Source organism: Physella acuta, unplaced genomic scaffold (assembly GCF_028476545.2).
Source record: "Physella acuta isolate Inbredline_101_S28 unplaced genomic scaffold, ASM2847654v3 ptg000426l, whole genome shotgun sequence".
NCBI lineage: Eukaryota > Metazoa > Mollusca > Gastropoda > Physidae > Physella > Physella acuta.
Genome location: NW_026731945.1, coordinates 168,863 through 189,010, shown reverse-complemented (window position 1 = coordinate 189,010; position 20,148 = coordinate 168,863). Strand labels below are relative to the sequence as shown.

Genomic DNA, 20,148 nt, shown 5'->3' with positions numbered 1-20,148 from the left:
TGTTGGATAATTTTATGTCATACGTTTTAAAGCAGCATATTCTATTCTAAAACGAGATATATGGCCCGTTAAGCGAGAAATACAACGTGCGCTTGGTCGATACTTTTATCTTTTTCCAAAACCAAAATCACCACCACAAATTTAAATTTAACTGGAAACGAACAATCCATTGAATGCGGATTTTTATCCAGAATCGGAACGTAATTAGTGCACATTCATACTAAATATAGTCGTAGTCATACCCTTTAATTTTGCACCTACGCTCAAACTTAACAAAAGTCGCATTTAGAGTTTCTTAAGGCAACTCTTCGGGGGGGGGGGGGGGGGTGAGGGGGGGCAGATATAACCGCCCCCTATAACGACTTAGAATTTATATAGAAAATACACTTTAACCACTGTCTGCCCTCAATCTGGAAAATTAAGTCCACTTCACCCCTTCCGAGAATTTCGAGTGCCTCCCCCCCCCCCCCCCCCCCAAACCCGCCGTGGTGAAAAAAGAGTGAAAGAAATACAGGTTGCAATTGTAGATCATGCAGACTAAAGGTAGACACTACTTCTATAATCTAGAACAGTTTCTTACTTTTGGCTACTAAATCTCAATCACGCAGTCAGTGTTTCTTTCACACCTTTTTCCCGGGGGTGGGGGTACTTGAAATTTTTACAAGGGCGAATAAAGTTCTCCGGGGTAGGGGGCGGGGGTGGGCAACACTGGTATAAGTATATATTTTCAAAATAAATTATACTGCGTTCGAGAGGGGGGGGGGGGGGCTTTGCACCTACCGGCAGAGATGCCTGAAACAACTTATGGCGGTAATGTCAGTGTCTTTATTATCGAGTATCGATGAGGTCGATATTATTGCGCATTTTTTGGGAATGGCATTTTAATTCTGTTTACTATAGAATTAATGAGTTCATATTATAGTGTGTACTTTTCCGGCTTTAGAATATTTCCTATATCTTCCATGTGACGTCACGTTTCGTTTTCCGTTTGACTGTGAAAGGTTTTATTTTGCTTGTGTTTTCTCTAAATGGTTCCTGTGAGAGATAGACAGGGTGAGAGAATAGCGAAACTATGTTTATAGAATACTTTTCGCCTCTAAGTTTTCTGTATTTTCGTGTTTATGCTTCCGATATAGTTTGCTTTTAGGTTTGCGTTTGTCTTGATATTTGTGGGTATGTTGCGTTTATTTTGAAGTATGTGTTTTCATTAATGTTTGCGGTTAATTTTGCGTGTTTTTTTTTACACAAAGCCATCCCAATATTAACTGCTGTGTATGAATACACGATAACATTTCAGAGGACTGACTCCTTTACTGAATTTACTAGACTGTAGGCCGACTGGATTGTAATGAATTTATTTACATTTCAATTAAACACACACGAATGGATTTCAATGAGTCGAACCAAAAGGGTATAGCCCCATTCCAAACTATTTGTATTATAATTTTTTTTCCATTTGTTACGCATAATAGCTCGGTTTGGTTTTGGGATTGATCTTGTTCTTGTTGACATGCAAATACGTTGTTTTTGTAACTACACTAGTTGCATAAAATATAGTGGAAATCGTTCAATTAAAATAAAATCTCAGGGGACGGAAATATTTCTCCGTGTTAAAATCATTTCGTGTTACACTCTGCCTAGAAGAGAATCTTCACCAAAATTATATTAGAATACATCACGTCAGATTCGCTATTTACATATCAAATTAGTACACAATTTCTATAGAAACGTGCTTTTAAGTGTGTAGATATAAACAATGCTGTGAATTAAAATATTAATTTAAAAAATTTATTAATTTTGGTTTGGCAATGCTCATACATTTTCTGTCTGGTTTGAACGCACGAACACACACACACACATACACACATACAAACGCACATACATGTATTTATTTATATCCATATATTTTTATTTATAACCAAATACGCAAACACACATATTTTAGCATTCATGCTCCTAATATTAACACCTATTACATATACATTGACAATTCACTAATCACGTGAAATTATACATTTCAATGATCATCAGCAACCCAGTAGTGAATTGAACAGAATATGGAGCAAAGAGCAGTATATAATAAAGGGCATATTTCCTAAGTCCAATGGGCTGGATTTCAGGACTCGTCAGGGCCAACGCCGCAAACAAGAAGAAGGCTGTGGAATACAATGAGTCATTTTAATGGTTATGGTGATAATTAGTGGTATTGTGGTGTCTTTTCTTCTTCTTCTTCGTTCTTAATTTTTAGTGTTGAAGGGGATCGAGATTTATCTGCCAGTGGGTTTGAACTCGAAAGTTTGTTCGAATTTATCAAACATGAACTTTTTGCCGACTCGACCACGCCTCCAACACAATTAAGCGGTACGTGTCAACTGGTTATGCGCCATTGAGGCCATTGACTCCGATTTCAGCCTGCTTTTCTTTTTGGATTTGCTTCCATAGCCTTTGTCCAACCAAGAACAAACTACAAGGCAGCAGTTGTCTCTCCTAGAAGAGTGGCTGTCCCCAGCTAACGAGCCTCATCTGCCCGAGGGTTCGAACTCGAGACTTTTCGGTTTAGCAATCATGAGCTTTACCGACTCGACCACGCCGACCCCCTATTGTGGTGTGCGTTATGGTATTTTGGTGATGTTTTAGTCAGTGGCGTAGCTAGGATTTACGGGCCCCTATGCAAAAATTATCATTGGGCTCCTTCGTCAATCTGTAAAATGTGTATTTAATTTATGCAGTACCCCGTAACGTAAAACACCTTTGATTGTGTATCACGTTTATATAAAAGCAAACTAACAAATTAACATTTAAGTAACCTAACACAGTAGCGTCAAAAGGAGAGATTGGAGGTGTCACAATTTAGGCGTGGCACGATGACGAAAAATCGTAAAATTTACTGTCAAAACTATTTTTTATCCCGTTAAAATAATAAAAAATGTCTGTTAGAACAGACGGTTGAGAGAGAGGGGAAGGGGGAGGGTTATAGCGATGCTTGTAAATTTCACGAGACGGATGCTTATCTCACAAAAGAGTCAATGTTTAAGTTCAATGTTCTAATTCTCTCAACGGCTTTCCCGGCAATGCAACAACACTTGTACCAGTGTTATTAATAGCGATGAGCCCTATGCGACCCCCCCCCCCTCCCACACTGAATACAACGACCTCTACCGTTTAAAAGTTCTGGAGGGGGGGGGGGGCTTTTTGGGACTTTTGATTTTTTTCTACAGTAGAAAATATACTGGATTTCCATTTTCTCTTTAAAATTATTTTTATAAAAGAAATATTAAAATTCCAAAGTAAAAGTTTTCATTTTCTTTAAAGAGGGAAAATGGTCCATGCCAATATGCCTTGCTTAGGCTAGATTTACGGTAGCTACCCCACTGGTTTTAGTGGTATTTTGTGGTATGGTAATGGTATTTTATACCATATAACTTTACAAATTATTGTCCACTTCACCATTATATTACATATTTTTTCTAGGAATTTTCATTTATCCCAAATTTATTGTAAAAGAAGATTTAAAGAGGTTAATTTACAATCTTTTTTGTAGTAATGCGCTAAATTAACTATAAATTAAATTACTAAAACATGTATAAAAACCGCTATATTTAGTATTGTATATCTGTACTAGTATTCTAAAAGTTTACAAAAATGCTTCTGTAGATTTCTTAAGAGTTAGTAAAAGAAGGATTAATGTGGGATCCCCACAAAACTTTTTTTCAAGATGGCCGTCGTGGCAATAGCAATCATAGGTTGAAAAGATATTTTCGCTTAAGTACCCTAACTTAGATGCTCACAAATAAATAAAAAGGCTTATGAATAAGGAAGTGTTTTTTTTCCGATGCTTAAACCCTTCAAATATACAATGATCCAGTCGAGTGTAAAAGTCTGAACTGAATTTGAACACAGAAAATTATCAGGTCTAGTCCAGGGGTCGGCAACCTGCGGCTCGCGAGCCGCATGCGGCTCTTTTGATGTCAAGATGCGGCTCTTCAGCTCCATGCACAAATATTAATAAACGAGCCGACCATCGGCATATCATACGCCTCTATTTAGTTGTTGTTTTTTCTACTTTTCAGTTATTCATAATTTGTTAATTCGACACTACCAACGCTGCCACCCCTCCGTTAAAGTAAACTCCACTTAGTTACCCCTCTTCCCTACGTTTAAAATCGTTTCAAACTAAATTATCTGCCCCTAATAGTCGTCACTAAACCCGGCTGTGTTTGTAATGTTTGTAAACATAAAGAGTGAACCACAGCTCACCAGACCCTGTAGGGGTGGAGACGGTAGGGAGCGCGTTTGCAGCTTGTTTTCTAGCGGCTCCCAGAAGATAATTATATATATATAGATAATATTTTCTGTATTTTTAAAGCTCTTAAAAATATTAGTCTGCAAGACACGGTAATGAACGATATACTAATAAATATAACCAATAAACACTCGCTATTCTATTAAAATATTTAGTTACTCCCTATTTCAATATAATTCCTTGTTTTCTAAAATTGAGTTATTTAAATGTAAACAGTGCCTGCGCTTGCATCATATTTATCGGTTTACCTACACTACCGCCTATATTAAAGCCTTGAGTGTACTCACCGTAATATCATCGTTAATCACTCTCCGCCTATGTGTCGGAGACGGTAAGTCGAATGTCATATGCCGCATTATCATTATTGTAGGGTGCTCCTTAAAACTAACTTAGGCATGTAGTGTTCGCTGGATAGTCCTGGGCGCCAAATCGCCCCCTGCAGAGACGCCGGAGGACGCGCCTGATTCGATTAAATAAGCGACTATAGCAACCCATTGTATCCATAGCCTGTCGCGCTGTTTAAAATGATCGTAGCCGACATGGTGCTCACGGGTAAGCCCGGTGTCAATCCGCAAGCGACTTCTATTTTTATATACCGTATATAGAGAATAATCGTCCTGCCGAATGGAGGGGGGGAGGGGGGTTTGAGGGGGGAGGGGGGAAGCAATCCTGCGAGTTTGCCTTGTTTTTTCTTTAGCAGATACCTCTCAACAACTTCCTAGTATCATGGTGAACAGATGAAAGGTGTGGTAATGGATATAAGACAAACAGAAACACACACACTCACGCACATACATTTCTTTATATATATAATATATATATATATATATATATATATATATATATATATATATATATATATATATATATATATATATATATATATATATATATATATATATAATATATATATATATATATATATATATATATATATATATATATATATATATATATATATATATATATATATATATATATATATATATATATATTTATTTATATATATATATATATATATATATAATGGATATAAGACAAACAGAAACACACACACTCACGCACATAAATTTCTTTATATATATAATATATATATATATATATATATATATATATATATATATATATATATATATATATATATATATATATATATATATAATATATATATATATATATATATATATATATATAAATATAAATATATATATATATATATATATATATATATATATATATATATATATATATATATATATATATATATATATGTAACTGGGGTAGGCCTAACTACCAGTTACAAATGATAACGAACGAGAAGCCGCGACGCAGTATGAAATCTGACGCAACTATAACAGGTGGCTTATTGGATCGGTCTGATAACAATCTCAAAGCCAACGCGTGCTATTTTGGGAAACGGTACGAGAAGTTTCAGACGAGCTGTCAACTTTGATGGATAGGATGCAGGTGTTTTATTAGTCGGACTGTACGTAGAACTGCGCAATAGTATTCGGAGACATCGATTACAAGTATCGATTACGGAAATGGATACAAGTACGACTACGATTTCAAGGGATAAATAGGGGGGGACGGCGGAGCTCGACCCCTTTTCCCCTCTTGCCTCTTTCATCGCTCGCTTAGATCAGTCAGTCTGTGTGACTATGTCAAGTCGGTTATAGAACGGGTTAGCCGTATTGTGTTAAGGAGGATTATAGACATGTGGATTCAGTTATATGAAGCCTAGTGAAGGACTGTTAGGGGTCAGTTGATTCAGACTATTATTGAGAAGCATTCCTGTTGATTTATTGTGTTATTATGAAGCATTTCTTGATTCATGTAATAAAGGATCAATAGCGAACCTGCATCTTGAGTATCTATACTGTGGTCAATGTTGTCTAGAATGAGTGGTTAAACTCGTTAACACGTGGCACTACAGGCAATTAGGTCTCATTACATGTGGCGTTGCGAGCATGGTAACTGTTGGCTCGTTACAATTGGCGTTGTCGGCAGGATAAATGTTCGCTCGTCACAATTGGCGCTGCGATCAGGATGAATTCAACTAGACTTGCCGTTTGAGGCACCTATAGTCAACCTTGTGCATAACTGTGTTTAGTGTGTGTGTGAATTCGGACATTCAGGAACTGTGAAAATTGAGGAACGAGGAAAAATTTTTCATACACACACGGTAAGAAAGAACTCTTTTTTTTAGTACTTAAGGAAGAAAATGTCTACTCTGGACGAGAAGCAGACCCATATAGTGGTCCTACCCAGAGAGTCCCATATTAACAAATTTTACGGGGACGGAGATCCAACTTTAACCAACAGGTTCAGTGAAGAGGTCAAAGCGGCCTGGGCCTCGAGACATATGTCACCAGAGGAAAGATTAAGACTGCTGATGGGCAGTATAGGTGAAACGGTTAGGGCAGAGGTTAAGTGCCACGATAGGACCGTCCAATCAGATCCAGATAAGGTGCTAGATCTGATTATGGAGACCTTTGGGGAGAGACGGTCGGGAGTGCAACTGCTATCGGGATTCGTGGGCTTAAAGCAGAGAATGGCGGAGAGTGTGATGGAGTACTCACACAGGATGAACAGGGCCTTTGATTTGGTAAAGGGCAAATCACCGGACATTGATGTACGCCTACTGAGGGACCATTTCATCGAGGGGCTAGCAACCCCGATCTTAAGGAGAGAGTTGAAGGAGGAGGTCCACAAAGACCCGCAGTTGACCTTCCTTCAGGTCAGGAACTCAGCGATCCGCAGGTCCGAGGATGAGGACCAATCGAACTGTTCGGTGGACAAAGTCTCTGTGCCTGAACAGAGACAATCCCCACCCACAGGGGCCGACACGATGGAGACCATGATGGCTCAACTGTTGGCCCACCTAGAGAAGGTTGACCAACGTTTGGAGAGGTTGGAAAGCAGGTCAACAGCTGAGAATCAGGAAAAGAACGGGACAAAACAGGGACGGGTTGGACGGCCGCGTCCTGCCAAGCCATCACTCCAATGGACGGCAGACGGTCGACCAATTTGTTTGTCTTGTTCACAACCCGGACATATGGCACGGTACTGCCAGGGAAACGGTCGTCCTCTGTAAGGCAGGGCCAAGCTACAGAGGGGCGAGGTTATGGCCCAAGAAGCAAAATGATGGGAGTCTGTCCCGAAATGGTGATTACGATTGGGGACATCGCGGTGAAGGCAATTGTGGATACAGGCTCCCAGGTGACGACAATCACGGAAAATTTTTACACCAAATGGATGAAAGGAAAAGACCATAGGTTGAGGTCTGACACAGGCATGCGCCTAACGGCAGCTAATGGACTAACCATTCCATACTGTGGTTATTTTCTGGCGGATGTCGTGGTGGCAGGACATAGGTTGAAGCAGGTTGGGGTGTTCGTTACGAAACACAACCTAGAGACAAATGTGTCAAATATACCTTGCCTGTTGGGCATGAATATTCTTGGCCAGTTGCCAGAATTTCTTACAAATATTGTCGGATCGACCACACCAGGTCGGGGATCCAAGTTGGCCAGGTTTGCCAAGACCAGAGGAAGGACAGCAGTCCCGGCAAACACGGTCAAGGCAATCACATTACAAATTGGTGATAGAAGCGTGAATGGTGATGTGATGATAGAACCATGTGGCGCCGCACTGAGGGCAGGCGTCGTGTTACTGCGGACATACACATCAGCGGAAAACGGACTAGTTCAAGGGTTGGTAGCTAATGTTTTGGATGAGGAAATTTTTATACCGCCTAACACTCTGGTAGGAGTACCACAGAACGTCGAGGTACAAAGGTCGGCACAGTGCATCGAACTGATCAATACCAGTAGTAATGAAGTAACAATTAGGTCGGTCAATGTGACGGCCGAGGTGAAGAAAAAGGGTGGCCGATCATATATATTCCCGGAAACTGAAGACCCAAAATTAAATGAATTACTGAATAAATACAGGGATGTATTTGCCTCGTATGAGGGTGATTTGGGGTACACGGAAGTAATCAAACACCAGATACCCTTACTACAAGACAAGCCGGTGGCGCAACCTTATCGAAGATTACCACCGAGTCACTACTCGGCGGTGAAGGCACACCTGAATGATCTACTAGAAAAGGGAATTATTACAACTAGTACAAGCCCGTATGCGGCACTGATTGTAGTGGTAAAAAAGAAGTCAGGGGAGATAAGACTGTGTTGTGATTACCGGAAATTGAACAATATCACAAGAAGGGATGCATTCCCCTTGCCTCGTATTGATGAATGTCTTGATGCGTTGGGGGGAGCAAGATTTTTTTCTACCTTGGATTTGGCCAGTGGCTACCACCAAGTGGCCATGCACCCCAACGATCAACATAAAACTGCATTTATTTCTCCACTGGGACTGTACGAGTGGACCCGTATGCCGTTTGGTCTAACTAATGCACCTGCTACATTCCAGCGAGTAATGCAGAGTGCTATGAGTGACTTTCTATTTCAAATAATGTTGGTGTATTTGGATGATATTCTAGTTTACTCAAAAACTTGGGAGGACCATCTAAAAAGATTAGAACAAGTGTTTCTCCGTCTTAGGGAGATAGGAGTAAAGCTGAACCCAGACAAATGCTGCTTTGGTTTGAAATCGGTACATTTTTTGGGTTACGTGATTTCGTCGGATGGCATCGCCACTGACCCAGATAAAATTGCAGCTGTTAAAGAATGGAAACAACCAACAACTACGGTAGAGGTCAGGTCATTCTTGGGCTTTGCTTCCTATTATAGAAAATTTGTGCCGGGTTTTGCAAAAATTGCCGCACCATTGCATGACTTGGTAAACAAAATGACAAAGAAACACAGTAAGGAGAAAAAGAAAGGTAAAACACAACTGATAGGTGAATTATGGACTGATGAATGCCTGAACTCGTTTAAGCTCTTGAAAAAGGCTTTGACAGAGGCACCGATATTGGGATACGCGGACTTTGACAAACCATTTCGGTTAGAAATCGACGCCAGCTCTAAAGGTCTGGGAGCTGTGCTATCACAACAACAAAAGCAAGGTTTCAGGGTTATTGCGTATGCCAGTCGAGCTCTGAAGGGATCAGAGAGAAACATGACAAATTACAGCGCCATGAAACTAGAACTTTTGACATTAAAATGGGCTGTGACTGAGAAATTCAGGGACTATCTATTAGGTGCTAAATGTGTGGTATACACTGACAATAACCCCTTGAGTCACCTAAAGACAGCAAAGTTGGGATCCATCGAACAGCGATGGGCAGCAGAATTGGCACTCTTTGACCTAGAGATAAAGTATCGCCCGGGGCGGTCCAATGGCAATGCGGACGCCTTATCAAGGAATCCTTACGAGAGACCGGGTGATGAGGAGGAAACACTGACAGGAATATGTGAGGTCAGAGCGTCAACAGATATCCCTCATGGGGTACAAGTGATGCAGAACGGGCAGACCGGGGTGGAGCACATATCCACGGAACCCGAACATATGGACAGTAGTGATTTTATTTGCCTTAATCACAAAAAGATAAGAGATGCCCAGAGAACGGATAGTGGCTTACAGCCGCTGTTGAAACACGTCCAGGAACAAAAATTCCCAGGAAGAAGGGAAAGAGAACAATTTGGTCGAGAAACAAAGAAAATACTGAGTCAGTGGGACCGTCTCAGTATAGAGGATGGTGTTCTCATACGGAGAATTCATGACCAAATTGATGGGACAATACACCAGGTGGTGGTGCCTGGACAGTTAAGAGAAGAAGTGCTAAGGTTGGCACATGACAGGGCAGGACACCAGGGTCAGGACAGGACGCACAAAATATTACGACGGAGGTGTTACTGGCCCAATATGGAAATGGAGGTCAAACGCCATTGTGAGGCTTGTGTGAGGTGTCAGCATGCGAAAATGCCAGTTGTCAAAATGAGACAGCCATCAGGACACCTACTAGCGACAAAACCACTAGAGATTGTGGCGATGGACTTTACGTCGTTGGAGCAATCATCGGATGGGACGGAACATGTGTTGGTAATGACTGATGTATTCACCAAATGGACTGTGGCGGTGCCCACACGAGATCAGACTGCCAAAACAGTGGCAAAGGTATTAATAGAACATTGGTTCATCAAATATGGCATACCAAGACAATTACACTCTGACCAAGGAAGGGCTTTCGAGTCAGAAGTAATTAACCAACTGTGCGGCCACTACGGGATCAACAAATCTAGAACAACCACATTTAATCCGAAGGGAAACGGACAGTGTGAACGGTTCAACCGCAGCATGCATGATTTGCTGCGTACGCTAGAACCTGAACAGAAAAAACGTTGGCCTGATTTTCTCCCAGAGTTGGTATATCTATACAACTGCACACCCCATGCCACAACCGGCTTTACGCCATACATGTTGCTGTTCGGACGAGAGGCTCGACTCCCTCTTGATTTGTTCCTAGGAAAAAGGGAGAGTATGACTGGCTCATACACCGCACTGGAATATGTGAATGAACATATGAGAAGAATTAGAGAAATGTACAGGGTAGTACAGGAAAGACTAGAACATGAATCTCGGCGAAGGGAACCGCCGATACAGACGAAGGACCCGCCACTCAAACTGAATGACAGGGTATTACTGCGTAGCCACCCGTTAGGCAGAAACAAAATCCACGATCTCTGGGGACAGGAGATATGGCAAGTCGTGGAGATGCCTAAAGCAGCAGGTGGCCCCTTTAAGATAAGACCCATCGATCACGCCAAACCGGATCGGTGGGCGAATATTGCTCAATTAAAGAAATATTGGAATAGGCAAGAAGAGCAGTTACACACAGAGAAACCCAAGACAATTAGGGAACCGGAAGTTATAACGGAAATTCACATACCCATTCCGGAACCATATCACCATCAACAGAACAAACGCGATATACAAGTGGAGGATACCGGCAACAATGAGGATCCCGGTCCCTCCAGAAGCAGAGAGACAGTAGACCATCGGATAAGTGGTCCGCGGAGAAGTTTAAGGAACAGAAGGAATACGAAATTTTTTGTCAGCAACCATCAATTCTTTCATGGTCGCGCTGGTATGAAAACAGACTGTTCAAAGAGCTATAGAAGTGAACTGGTGAAGGCACCAAATGGAAAGGGTGGATGTGAATTCTAGAACTGTTTTGTGTCTCAGGAAGATGATGTAGACACAGTTGATATGTGAAATAGGTAGAACTGTCAATCGTATACGAATGGAACGTCGTGGACAGTGAGTGGAACAATAAATTTTTTTTTTTTACGACTGTGCGATTGACTTTGGAGGAGTGCACCTGCCAGGCGTTGTTTGTGGTTGAAAACACACAAAAAAAGCAGGGGTGGATGTAACTGGGGTAGGCCTAACTACCAGTTACAAATGATAACGAACGAGAAGCCGCGACGCAGTATGAAATCTGACGCAACTATAACAGGTGGCTTATTGGATCGGTCTGATAACAATCTCAAAGCCAACGCGTGCTATTTTGGGAAACGGTACGAGAAGTTTCAGACGAGCTGTCAACTTTGATGGATAGGATGCAGGTGTTTTATTAGTCGGACTGTACGTAGAACTGCGCAACTAGTATTCGGAGACATCGATTACAAGTATCGATTACGGAAATGGATACAAGTACGACTACGATTTCAAGGGATAAATAGGGGGGGACGGCGGAGCTCGACCCCTTTTCCCCTCTTGCCTCTTTCATCGCTCGCTTAGATCAGTCAGTCTGTGTGACTATGTCAAGTCGGTTATAGAACGGGTTAGCCGTATTGTGTTAAGGAGGATTATAGACATGTGGATTCAGTTATATGAAGCCTAGTGAAGGACTGTTAGGGGTCAGTTGATTCAGACTATTATTGAGAAGCATTCCTGTTGATTTATTGTGTTATTATGAAGCATTTCTTGATTCATGTAATAAAGGATCAATAGCGAACCTGCATCTTGAGTATCTATACTGTGGTCAATGTTGTCTAGAATGAGTGGTTAAACTCGTTAACACGTGGCACTACAGGCAATTAGGTCTCATTACATGTGGCGTTGCGAGCATGGTAACTGTTGGCTCGTTACAATTGGCGTTGTCGGCAGGATAAATGTTCGCTCGTCACATATATATATATATATATATAAATAAATATAAATATATATATATATATATATATATATATATATATATATATATATATATATATATATAAAACCCAATCCTAATCAATGAGCATAATGTTTGTGGCTCTTTGAAAACTGGGAAATTTTGTAAATTGTAAATTTTGGCTCTTCAGTCTCTAAAGGTTGCCGACCCCTGGTAGTCGAAAACTCTAGTATAAAAAATAATTTTAAAAGCTGCTCAGACTTTAACAAAATATTTTAAAATATCATACAGATAAATCTTACGTGTAAATATACAGACACCTGTAGCGATCACTGCGATGACTTTGTTTGCTCTACACCTATTTGTGAATATGTGCAGGCAGATGAATAAACAGGCGATGTTGTTGCACAGAAAAACGAAGAATATAATGTCATTGATGCTGTCTTCACTGTCTTCACTGGAAGCTAAATGAGAATAAAATGACAGGTAAGAGAAGGCATGCAGTGAAAACTTAAGTAAAAAGTAAAGTTCGCTTTTCAAACCTGACGGTTTATGGAGCAAGTGAAGTAGAGTTCACTTGTTTCTGTGACCTCGGCATATGAAGAGATAGTGTGGTCAGCACTATGCCCAGCCGCCTTTACTTTCCCTAACGTGAGTTAGGTACCCATCAGAGTTGGGTGGAATCAGGGACGGTCTACTACTTGAACCTGGATTCTAACTCGAACTTACGGGTTAGCAGTCCAGCTCTCTACCGCTAGACCACTCCGTCCCATGAAAACTTAAGGTATAGTAATATTAGGGGTACAATATAAGACGGTAGATTTGGGGTTTATAAAGGAATTAAAAAAGCTTTTTGTTTGGCTATGGAAGTGTTGTACTTCGTTCAGCCTGCAGACGGTTTGGAATGGCATTCTGATCCCTGAGAAGTAAGAGTACAGACGCTAACAGACATGATGACCTCTAAAGGCATGATGTACTGAACATTACAGACATGATGACCGCTAAAGGCATGATGTACTGAACATTACAGACATGATGACCGCTAAAGGCATTATGTAATGAACATTACAGACATGATGACCGCTAAAGGCATGATGTACTGAACATTACAGACATGTTGACCGCTAAAGACATGATGTACTGAACATTGCAGACATGATGACCGCTAAAGGCATGATGTACTGAACATTACAGACATGATGACCGCTAATGGCATGATGTACTGAACATTACAGACATGATGACCGCTAGAGGCATGATGCAATTAACAATACAGACATGATGACCGCTAAAGGCATGATGTACTGAACATTACAGACATGATGACCGCTAAAGGGATGATGTACTGAACATTACAGACATGATGACCGCTAAAGGCATGATGTACTGAACATTACAGACATGATGACCGCTAAAGGCATGATGTACTGAACATTACAGACATGATGACCGCTAGATGCATGATGTAATTAACATTACAGACATGATGACCGCTAAAGGCATGATGTACTGAACATTACAGACATTATGACCGCTAGAGGCATGATGTAATTAACATTACAGACATGATGACCGCTAAAGGCATGATGTACTGAACATTACAGACATGATGACCGCTAAAGGCACGATGTACTGAACATTACAGACATGATGACCGCTAAAGGCATGATGTACTGAACATTACAGACATGATGACCGCTAATGGCATGATGTACTGAACATTACAGACATGATGACCGCTAAAGGCATGATGTACTGAACATTACAGACATGATGACCGCTAAAGGCATGATGTACTGAACATTACAGACATGATGACCGCTAAAGACATGATGTACTGAACATTACAGACATGATGACCACTAAAGGCATGATGTACTGAACATTACAGACATGATGACCGCTAAAGGCATGATGTACTAAACATTACAGACATGATGACCGCTAAAGACATGATGTACTGAACATTACAGACATGATGACCGCTAAAGGCACGATGTACTGAACATTACAGACATGATGACCGCTAAAGGCATGATGTACTGAACATTACAGACATGATGACGGCTAAAGACATGATGTACTGAACATTATAGACATGATGACCACTAAAGGCATGATGTACTGAACATTACAGACATGATGACCGCTAAAGGCATGATGTACTAAACATTACAGACATGATGACCGTTAGAGGCATGATGAACTGAACATTACAGACATGATGACCGCTAAAGGCATGCTGTACTGAACATTACAGACATGATGACCGCTAAAGATATGATGTACTGAACATTACAGACATGATGACCGCTAAAGGCATGATGTACTGAACATTACAGACATGATGACCGCTAAAGGCATGATGTACTGATTATTACAGACATGATGACCGCTAATGGCATGATGTACTGAACATTACAGACATGATGACCGCTAAAGGCATGACGTACTGAACATTACAGACATGATTTACTGAACATTACAGACATGATGACCTCTAAAGGCATGATGTACTGAACATTACAGACATGATGACCGCTAAAGGCATGATGTACTGAACATTACAGACATGATGACCTCTAAAGGCATGATGTGCTGAACATTACAGACATGATGACCGCTAAAGGCATGATGTACTGAACATTACAAACATGATGACCGCTAAAGGCATGATGTACTGAACATTACAGACATGATGACCGCTAAAGGCACGATGTACTGAACATTACAGACATGATGACCGCTAAAGGCATGATGTACTGAACATTACAGACATGATGACCGCTAATGGCATGATGTACTGAACATTACAGACATGATGACCGCTAAAGGCATGATGTACTGAACATTACAGACATGATGACCGCTAAAGGCATGATGTACTGAACATTACAGACATGATGACCGCTAAAGACATGATGTACTGAACATTACAGACATGATGACCACTAAAGGCATGATGTACTGAACATTACAGACATGATGACCGCTAAAGGCATGATGTACTAAACATTACAGACATGATGACCGCTAAAGACATGATGTACTGAACATTGCAGACATGATGACCGCTAAAGGCACGATGTACTGAACATTACAGACATGATGACCGCTAAAGGCATGATGTACTGAACATTACAGACATGATGACGGCTAAAGACATGATGTACTGAACATTATAGACATGATGACCACTAAAGGCATGATGTACTGAACATTACAGACATGATGACCGCTAAAGGCATGATGTACTAAACATTACAGACATGATGACCGTTAGAGGCATGATGAACTGAACATTACAGACATGATGACCGCTAAAGGCATGCTGTACTGAACATTACAGACATGATGACCGCTAAAGATATGATGTACTGAACATTACAGACATGATGACCGCTAAAGGCATGATGTACTGAACATTACAGACATGATGACCGCTAAAGGCATGATGTACTGATTATTACAGACATGATGACCGCTAAAGGCATGATGTACTGAACATTACAGACATGATGACCGCTAAAGGCATGACGTACTGAACATTACAGACATGATTTACTGAACATTACAGACATGATGACCTCTAAAGGCATGATGTACTGAACATTACAGACATGATGACCGCTAAAGGCATGATGTACTGAACATTACAAACATGATGACCGCTAAAGGCATGATGTACTGAACATTACAGACATGATGACCACTAAGGGCATGATGTACTGAACATTACAGACATGATGACCGTAAAGGCATGATGTACTGAACATTACAGACATGATGACCGCTAAAGACATGATGTACTGAACATTACAGACATGATGACCGCTAAAGGCATGATGTAGGCTACTAAACATTACAGACATGATGACCGCTAAAGGCATGATGTACTGAAAATTACAGACATGATGACCGCTAAAGGCATGATGTGCTGAAAATTACAGACATGATGACCGCTAAAGGTATGATGTACTGAACATTACAGACATGATGTACTGAACATTACAGACATGATGACCGCTAAAGGCATGATGTACTGAACATTACAGACATGATGACCGCTAACGGCATGATGTACTGAACATTACATACATGATGACCGCTAAAGGCATGCTGTACTGAACATTACAGACATGATGACCGCGAAAGACATGATGTACTGAACATTACAGACATGATGACCGCTACAGGCATGATGTACTGAACATTACAGACATGATGACCGCTAAAGGCATGGAGTACTGAACATTACAGACATGATGACCGCTAAAGGCATGATGTACTGAACATTACAGACATGACCGCTAAAGGCATGATGTACTGAACATTACAGACATGATGACCATTAAAGGCATGGAGTACTGAACATTACAGACATGATGACCGCTAAAGGCGTGGAGTACTGAACATTACAGACATGATGACCGCTAAAGGCATGATGTACTGAACATTACAGACAGGATGACCGCTAAAGGCATGATGTACTGAACATTACAGACATGATGACCGCTAAAGGCATGATGTACTGAACATTACAGACATGATGACCGCTAAAGGCATGGAGTACTGAACATTACAGACATGATGACGCTAAATGCATGCTGTACTGAACATTACAGACATGATGACCGCTAAAGGCATGATGTACTGAAAATTACAGACATGATGACCGCTAACGGCATGATGTGCTGAAAATTACAGACATGATGACCGCTAAAGGTATGATGTACTTAACATTACAGACATGATGTACTGAACATTACAGACATGATGACCGCTAAAGGCATGATGTACTGAACATTACAGACATGATGACCGCTAACGGCATGATGTACTGAACATTACATACATGATGACCGCTAAAGGCATGCTGTACTGAACATTACAGACATGATGACCGCGAAAGACATGATGTACTGAACATTACAGACATGATGACCGCTAAAGGCATGGAGTACTGAACATTACAGACATGATGACCGCTAAAGGCGTGGAGTACTGAACATTACAGACATGATGACCGCTAAAGGCATGATGTACTGAACATTACAGACAGGATGACCGCTAAAGGCATGATGTACTGAACATTACAGACATGATGACCGCTAAAGGCATGATGTACTAAACATTACAGACATGATGACCGCTAAAGGCATGGAGTACTGAACATTACAGACATGATGACCGCTAAAGGCATGCTGTACTGAACATTACAGACAGGATGACCGCTAAAGGCATGATGTACTGAACATTACATACATGATGTCCGCTAAAGGCATGATGTACTGAACATTACAGACATGATGACAGCTAAAGACATGATGTACTGAACATTACAGACATGCTATACTGACACTTAAAGACATGACGTACAGCTCCATAGAGACAACATGAACTGACCCATTAAGTCGTGATGTACTGACCCCAAAGACATGATATGATGTGGTGACTAAAGAAAAGATGTACTGACACTTAAAAACATGACCTACTCACCCATATAGATATCATGCTATGAACCTTACAGACATGATGTTTTTCTAACCCATAAAGGGGTGATGTACTGAACCCTAAAGATATGATGAACTAACTAAAGACATTACGTATTGACCCGTACAGAACTAATTTACTGATCCATTAAAAAACCTTCAATATTTTATTTATTAACTACTGAAATTTGTAATAAGGCTTTCCTTCCCATCAAGACATAAGTGCTAAATTTAGATTTTCTGACTGCTAGTAACCTAGTATACAGACATTTGACGTACTTACTTTCTCCAAAGGCAGGCTTGAGTAGTTTATAGTAACAGTTATAGAGAATGGCGAATAAGTGACAGCTGTACCAAAGTGATAAATAATTTATTATTAGTGGTTACAAATAAAGGGAAACCTCATAGATGCACGTTAAATAATACAAAGGTTCTGTTTCGAAGATAAAAGACAATTCTCATAACTTAAATTTTTACCCCGGGATATAAAGTTATTGTGTAGTGAACACTATGTCCGGATGCCTTTGTTTATCTTAATATGAATCAGAACCAATTAGAGCTGAGTGCACTCAGAGACAATCTACAGATAAGCGTCTAGGAACTCGAGACATTTGGATTAAATGTGGGGGCCTTTTACCACGCGACCACGCGTCCCAACAATGATAGCAAAAAATCGTAAAATACTCTTACTCGTGAGGTTCAGTATCTTTTAATTACATTGGATTAGTGTTGTTTTAAGAAAGCAATTTGCAGTTGTCATTAAGAATACAATAGACATCTGTGTATAAGTGTGAGGTTTTGAGTGTGTGGTGTGCGCGAGTATGACGTTTTAACCAATCATTTTCCCTAAAAAGTTATAAAAACTGCGGCAACTTACTTGATGATTCCAGAAGCAACTATAAAGACGAAGCAGAGTTTGGTAATCTTTGTAGGGTTTTTTCTACCAGATCGAACAGGCTCATTGATGGTAACTACTTCTTCGTGTGGCGATTTGAAATCAGTTGTGGGCGTCATGTTCGTAGCAAGGAAATGTGAAGTCAATTTTAGGTCTGGGTGCTGCTCCTGGTTCTAGAAAAAATATCTACTGTCTACATTAGTTTATCGCAGTCCAAGATTAGGAAAAGTTTTCCAAATACAAAACTGCTTATATTTGGCAACTAGAAGAGTGCTTTCAATAAGGTCAGTCAAATAATAGTCCCAGTTATATGAGTCAACTAATAGGCTATCTATATCAGTCAGCTAGGTGACTTGCTACGTTAGACATTTAGTAAACTAACTATATAGGCCAGTAAGTAGACTACTAGTATCAGTCACCTAGAAGAATACTTACATCATTCTACTAGAAAACTACTTATCTCAGTCAACTAGTAATTAATTAGTAGAATAATTTACTCACTATCCGTTAACAAATATACTTACATCAGTCATTTTTTTGGCAACAGTAGTGTGTATTTTAACAGTTTAACACACATATATTTCTGCCGTGTTAGAATAAAATTATATTTGGAACAAACTCTCCGATTCACTCTACTTTGTTTTATTATGTAAACACATCCCAAATCCAACACGGCATACAACCCACACTGCAGAAATCGCAGATGCGACAGGTAACCCTAGATCACTGAGACAAGAATGACACAGTTAAAAATAGTAACAGGTAAACAAAACCCCTCCCTTCCTGATCTATGTGCCTTGACTGAAATTGTTGAAAACGCTTGGACAACGTGTAAGGTGAAGGTGGGGTGGCGTGGTTTACGGGTGGGGGTTTGATGAAAGATACCTGTTCGTTTAAACTTCTATATTTCTATATCCCGATTTATCTCGAGGGGCCATCCAAACCCTTTCTGCTATATACGAATAAGCAAGAAAGTTTAGGAGAACTCACTCACGCTTATCGATCTTACCAGACTGTAGGCCGACTGTATTTGATGAATGTGTTTACATTTGTACTGAGCAAACGAGAATTGAAGGCTGGATGAAAACATATTGCAGAGGATAGTGTTAAGTTTTCAAATTTTAAGAATTGTTTTAAGGACGTCAACTGCTTTAAAATCCATTTTTTTTTGTAAATCTTTTTTTTTACTATTAAATTGCAAATGACTACCCAGGGTTTCTTTCAGCCTTATTCCCGTTGTGGGGGGACTGAGAGTGGTTGAAGAATATATATATATAAATGTATAAATATATATATATATATATATATATATATATATATATATATATATAAATATATATATATATATATATATATATTTATTTATTTATTT

At 40.1% G+C, this 20,148-nt stretch overlaps 1 protein-coding gene across 1 annotated transcript; it reads right to left on the bottom strand.

The window, feature by feature from the left end:
- Window positions 1-1,484: 1,484 nt before the first annotated feature.
- LOC131942771 (uncharacterized) lies at window positions 1,485-19,493 on the bottom strand. The gene is made up of 5 exons (XM_059302697.1): window positions 19,301-19,493; window positions 18,759-18,949; window positions 18,165-18,229; window positions 12,692-12,853; window positions 1,485-2,156 (listed from the first exon to the last, which is right to left on the bottom strand). Exons 1-5 carry the CDS (start codon window positions 19,307-19,309, stop codon window positions 1,999-2,001), a joined length of 585 nt encoding a protein of 194 aa, XP_059158680.1. The 5' UTR covers window positions 19,310-19,493; the 3' UTR covers window positions 1,485-1,998.
- Between the last annotated feature and the right edge of the window lie 655 nt (window positions 19,494-20,148).

Coding starts and splice junctions, on each gene's coding strand:
- LOC131942771 (XM_059302697.1), bottom strand. Junction 12,854..18,164: donor CAAGCCTGCCTTTGGAGAAA/GTAAGTACGTCA, acceptor ATTCTCATTTAG/CTTCCAGTGAAGACAGTGAA. Junction 2,157..12,691: donor AGGTGTCTGTATATTTACAC/GTAAGATTTATC, acceptor TGTATTCCACAG/CCTTCTTCTTGTTTGCGGCG.